Below are 6,406 nucleotides of genomic sequence, written 5' to 3'. Positions count from 1 at the left end.
TATATATATATAATATTCATCTTGGTTATTCGCTCGAAATATAATTCAGTTTAGTAAGAGTTAGACGTACGGCATTTGCAACACAAATAGGTCAATATAAGTGCCGAAGATAATGAGTGTGACACGATCTTAACATACCTGTACTAAGAAAACAGGGAAGAGAGATAAAGACGTGGGATAGAATGTTTTACAAGAGAAAGAAATAGGAGACAAAGACAAAACCACACCACATCACACCATGGCCACCCGCCAACCACCCACTCCAAAATATGCTTTCCCCGGCAGTATATTAACGTGCGAACAGCGCTCATTAGTACATGTGGTACTTTAGTAATGATGAATGATGTCAAACCCCTCAAGTCGGTCAACGCCTCAAGACAAAGAGAAGCAACGGCATCTAGACTCTAGGGTCTTTGTGAGTGAGAAAGGCAAAGGCCTCATTAATATCTCAGTGAGGACGCGCGTTAGTTCTGGTCATTCGACATTGGCTGAAGACGGTTGGTTGTCTTGGAGCACTTCCACAACAAACCAAAAATCAAAAAAAAAATTAATTAATCAATCAAATCAAAATAGTTCAAAAGGTAATTATTCGTTATTGATTCAATAGTTTTTTCAATTCGGTCAGCTTTATCTGAAACTTTAAAAGAGTAGGCAACATCACCGTGTGTATACATCGTTAAATAACATTATAAATTTATAAAACTCGGAAAGGATGAAGTTTAAGACCGGCGTCCTGAAAACTACCCATCACGTACAATGACAATGTACAACAACCCATGTTAAAGAAAGCTCCTTTGAGGACTCTTAACCACAGTATAGCCAACTATACTGTCCTGTAAGGCATCAAAAAACCTAACAGACTATAATAACAAAATGATGAACACACTTTTTTAAACAAACTGACGTTGTGAAATTCAGAAACATTCGTCTTAGAACAAAAGCTTCACCACTACTACCACTACTAGTAGTAAAAGCCAAAGTGGTGGTTAACTTAGTCATTACACCAAAGATTCTCTACTAATGGAGTTAGTGTACATCTATACAGAAATCAGGGAGGGTCTCAGAGAAGATTACTACGATGAGTCTCTCTATAAACACAAGTTTCATAAACCAAAATATCTCAGAAAATTTTGTCAGCACTTAAATTTTTCAAAGCTAAAACTGCCCCCAACCAATATCTTGGAGCAGTACCCAAAATACATGACTGCAAACCAATAAGTTTAAAACAAGATTACCATAAAAATTAGTCTACTAATAAATCAGTAATACGAGTAAGTAACGTCCTAACCTAAGAGTATTAAAAAAACTAAAGAACAAACTTTCCAGAAGCTTCTAAAATATAGTATAATATAAAGGCTCACTTCTCCAGTATAAAAGAACAAATTTTGTTCTGAACAAGTACCCAGGGACATGAGATCAGGAAAATTGTACCATTTTCTTAGCTTTTTTTACACCTCTGACTTAAATTATACAGAGACAGAACCATGGAGCATCAACTCCTTTCGGAAAAGGTTGAACAACATCGAGGCACTTTAATGAACTCATTAGGTCATCACAGTTATTGAAATGCACAACAAATAAGGCCTTTCCACAATCAGCAGGCCTCATAAAATTGTACAAAGTAATCACTAAAAATAAAACTGGGATGAACAAAATTTTGACCCCATTCATAATATGACCATGACTCCTCCGACACAAAATGTATAGATTACCTTAGTTCTGACAACGGAAGAAAGCCAAAAGCCAGCCATAAAAGACACGACTTAGCTGGCTACGTATAAAAACTATAACCTGCAACAAATGTTCAGCTGTATAACATACTGTATAAAACAAATTCTCCATCCAACATCACAAAATTCTTGTCCCCGACATCCCATCAAACGCCCCATTTCTCTATTTCAATTACAACTCAATAGGGCCTAATTATACCCAGAGAACACATTTTCAATTTGATTCACTTAAAATTCTGTCAGAACCAGTCTGATTTTCATTCATGGCCAGGCACAAGCTACCATTTTGGCACAATATAACCTCAACACAACCAGTTTGACTCGCGACCTTATAAGACTTGTAACTTTGAAGGTCACAGCCGAATTAAGTTGAATTCAGACATGCCAAACGGTCGCTTTTGCCACTCGACAAAGTAAGAAAATAATCGGTCAGCCCTGACTAAATTAAATTGGCAGTGTGCACTGCGTATAATCTTGACTACACTTAAAACAATGTGCATAGTCCGCTTACACATATTTTCTGCCCATCTGGGTGAGATTGGAATGCTCTACCAGAGGAACCAGAGGGCAAATATACGACGTAGCCGACTGGAAAATTTCAGGCCAAATCTTGAAACAATAATAAATAATAATAAATAGCATTTGTATAGCGCATATCCCCGCTCAACAGCAGGCTCTATGCGCTTTACACTATATTATTACCCCAGCAGACCATAGAACACTCCGAAACATTCTCAGCTTCCCGGGAAGCATACAGTGCAAGCAGCTGATTAAGCACTCAAACACTAACAAACTGACAAGATCTTTCGTTGTCTATAGCCGGGTACCCATTCCCACCTGGGTGAAGTGAGGAAAATTAGTGTAAAATGCCTTTCCCAAGGACACAACGTCGGGCCCCTGACGGGATTCAAACCGACGACCTTACGGTTGCGAAAGATTTAAGTGAAAATTAGTCCTGATTTCAATTCCGCTTTGTAGACAAGAACATGCAGTTGTAACAAAAAGGGATAAGTACACCTCCATTTTTTGGGGCGCCCTCCCTGGAGAACAATTTATACCTAGACTCTATCAACAGCAATGATGAGATCCAGCAAGAATGCAAGTAAAACGAGTGTGAGCAGAAGAGTGTGATTGTGGGCTCATGTGTTTATTATTATTATGTGTACACATGCAGGTTCGGGGAAGAAGTGACAGAGAGAATGAGTGTGTGTTTTACGTGAGAGTAAGAAACAGTGATCGTGTGTGTATGTGTGTAAGCGTCTGAGTGTGTCTGTACACGGCATGAGTGCCAGCACTTCTGAATACTGAATACATGGAATTTCCCAGTTTGATACCCTATCTATGTAAAGTAAAGAACTTGAGGTTTACATGACAAAAAATAGCGCTACTATTCCTCATGCATAAATTTATAAATAAAATTATAAATATCTCAGGCTAGTTTTTTAACGATTATTGTTATTATTTTTATTATCATTTAAATCATTAAATTATTATAATTTTATTACTATATTATATCTTACAGAGATGATGTGCTTGTGTAGTGATAGGCCAGGACCAATATAATATTAAACCTTATTTTTTGCATAAAATATGGCACCATAAAGACACTAATCATGCATGTCAAGAAAATGATGAAGAAATCCTGTAATTATTTAAACACCAAAAAAATTTAATATCAGGCCTGCCAAAAGAGGCTCTCTGGTCTTAATATTCCCGTTTTACTGCATTAACAGCCTTGAACATTACAAGAAGTGAAAAAAATAATTGTAACACATTTTCAAAAATATACTGTGGTACAAAGTAAAGTTATAAAATTACAATCCTGATTTAAATTTAAGAATTGGCTTAGCTAATCTTTTAATCAGTCAGTGTTCTGTACCGTATGACTGATGTTGAAGGAATAAATAGCTAAGCTGAGTAGTATCATGCTAGCAAAGTAGTGAGTCAGCCAAAGAGAGAGAGAGAGGAGGAGGATGGTGTGTTGTCTGCTAACAAGGGGCGCCCATTGCGGAGGGGATCGGGTCGGGTCGGGGGCGATCGCCCCACTCAACGACTGAAAACAAGCGTGTTTGTTTTTGAGGCAACGGGCTGGGCACGATCGGCTTGTGCTGCGATAGCCCCTTTGCTCCCTAAATCTGGCTAGCAAACCGCCCCGACCAGACCTGATCCCCAAATGGGCACTCTGTATACAGAAATATGATAAATCTCAGTCTCAGCAAAGGAAGGTCTAGGACATTTTTATCTTTGTCCCAGATATATCATAAAGACTGCTTTGGACTTTGTCACTGACATACAAGCTTTTAATGATATGATCAACTCTAGAGTCATGAAAAGTAGGAGTGGCATTACAAAAAAATAAAAGTAGATCTAATTGTTCACTTGTAACACTGTTCACTTTGCAGCTAATTTTATGAAATAAGCCCTATATTAATAGCCTATATTTTTTAGATAAAGAGGAGTCCGGGGGGAGTGTTCAGGTGAAGTTCAGGCCAGGGTCTGATTCAGGGTGGAAAGGACAAAGGCAGGGGGTAAGCCAAGGCAGGGATGTAAATTTTATGAGCAGTTAAAAAAAAAGAGATAAAAATTTGTTAAAGTCAAGGCCAAGGCCAGGGTAAGCACACATCTGACTTGTCTTAGACTCTGTCCCTTTTTGCTGTACAACTTAACTTTGACTAATCGTTTCTTATAGGCCTAGATTCTGTAGAATATCTAGAGATATGATATAGATCTAGATCTAGAATCTAGATCTAGATCTAGATCTAGATATCTAGATCTATGATTCTATCTGTCTAGAGACTCTAGATCTATACCATAAGATAGAGAGAAGAGCTTTTTTAAGCTGTAATTCTTCAAGTGAAAAGCTCTAAGCAAGTGACGATGGAAAATGAGATCAATATCGGGCCCTTAAAAAAGAGAACCTGAATAGTAATAAACGCTTATAAAAATGGGCTTCTTTATTTACCTCAGCTGATCGAACTTGTTCCGACATCATCTCTGGTGATGAGGCTACAACAGCCTTGGGATCGCTATCCGTTACTGTATTCCCTTTCGCCGCTGTGGCTAAATTTTTCAAATCCTTCTTCGGCCTGTAGCAGGCTCCGTCCGGCAGCTCCTCGGGCCTGAATTCAACAGGGTCTGCGATCGACCCGGCCACAAAGGTATCCGCTGGAACCGGTTTTGGATAAGGCACTTTTCCGTTGTCAGCTGCCAGCTGCTGATGCTGAAGTTGGTCCGATTTCGACTGCTGTGGTGGCATTGCCTGCAATAACAAACGAGCCGAATCGGACCTCTGGTAGCGATCTCTGCGTTTACTTTCCATTGGCTCAATAGCATCCTGGTCTTCCAAATTTTTCTTTGATTTCACGAAATACATGCTTAATCCAGAGAAGAATCACACCCGCTTCCACACAACGAAGAACAACACAACACCATAACTTTTGTTTTGCCCCCTCGCCATCTTTCTTCACCCCTGGGAATAAAAATCAGGAGTGTTTCCGGGGCATCCTTTGACCTAGAAAAAAACCGAAAAGCTGATCTCGCGACCGGAGAGTCGGAGAGGGGCGGCGAGCGCAACGCATCGGCGGTTTTTGCTCGAGCTGGGCACGCACCCATTTTTTAGGATCCGGATCTTTTTATGTGCCTATGTGTAATCAATTGAATTGAATTAGACTATATCAGAAGTCCAAGGTGTTTTATTATCTTAGGATTGAAAATAAACAAGAGAACATGAAGATCAGAATAATTACGTTCTGTCAAATTTGAAACCTAGATTCTATCTTCGTGAGTAAATAAAACAGATATGCCCTTTCAATTAAAACTTTGTATTTCATATCAATATTATATCGAGCCCAAAAGCCCAAAAAATGTTGCTTATAAATTCAGGATTTAAAATAAATTACATGAAACGGGATTATGAATTGGATTACTATCTCATTCAGGATGCACAATGGTGTAGGCCTAATATGGTGTGTTCTTGTTAGTCGTTTATATATTAACCGGTTAACCAGATTTCTAGTCCGATTTTACTCAGCACTGACTTTTCAGAACGCGCTCCCGTCAGCCCAAACACGAAAGAAGGGAGGGCGAATGGTGAGGTTACATTCTTATCAAATCAGACAAAGAACTTTGTGTGGAATTTGGATGAACGAACTATCGAAAAATTTGCTTACTTGTTAACAAAATTTCCCCCCTTCTTTGTGTTATTCCAGACGAAAATAGAAGCACAGGAAACCAGCTGATTTATGAAATGACGAGTAACTCGAGGCTAACTGTTCGAAGCATGCGCTCACACAACAGCCAGCTCGGCATGCCCTGTTGCTGTGGGTCGTCTGCTCACAATCAGTCACTGCACAAGAATCGCCGACCTCTCTCATTCATGGAAACGGCTGGCAGGGTTACTTGTTTTATCAGGTGTAAACTTAAGTACTCTGCAGGTCCTGTTGCAGTTAGTAATTAATACCCTTAAGAAAAGGGGGAGGAGAGAGAGAAAGAAAGATTACAGATGGAGATATGGGAGAGACAGAGGAAGGGGGTGGGCGGAGGAGAGAGGGAGACAAAGAGAGAGAGACGAGTATGAGGGTGGGGGTGGGTAGTGAATGAGCAGATTCGTGGGCTCTTCGGGAAGACTGTGGGAGAGACCATGATAGAAAGAAAATGTTTGTGAGTGTGTGTGTGTG

At 39.5% G+C, this 6,406-nt stretch overlaps 1 protein-coding gene across 1 annotated transcript; it reads right to left on the bottom strand.

Moving 5' to 3' along the window:
• Positions 1-4,692: 4,692 nt before the first annotated feature.
• Positions 4,693-5,239, bottom strand: LOC106011806 (the record flags this gene model as incomplete). The annotated part of the gene is given in 1 exon segment (XM_013082734.2): positions 4,693-5,239. A coding segment is annotated over 1 exon segment (411 nt), but the record flags the coding sequence as incomplete, so codon positions are not given.
• Positions 5,240-6,406: the final 1,167 nt, after the last annotated feature.

The sequence above is a fragment of the Aplysia californica genome, unplaced genomic scaffold, assembly GCF_000002075.1.
Source record: "Aplysia californica isolate F4 #8 unplaced genomic scaffold, AplCal3.0 scaffold00191, whole genome shotgun sequence".
In the NCBI taxonomy this organism is placed as follows: domain Eukaryota; kingdom Metazoa; phylum Mollusca; class Gastropoda; order Aplysiida; family Aplysiidae; genus Aplysia; species Aplysia californica.
This window is presented reverse-complemented; position numbering and strand designations above follow the sequence as displayed.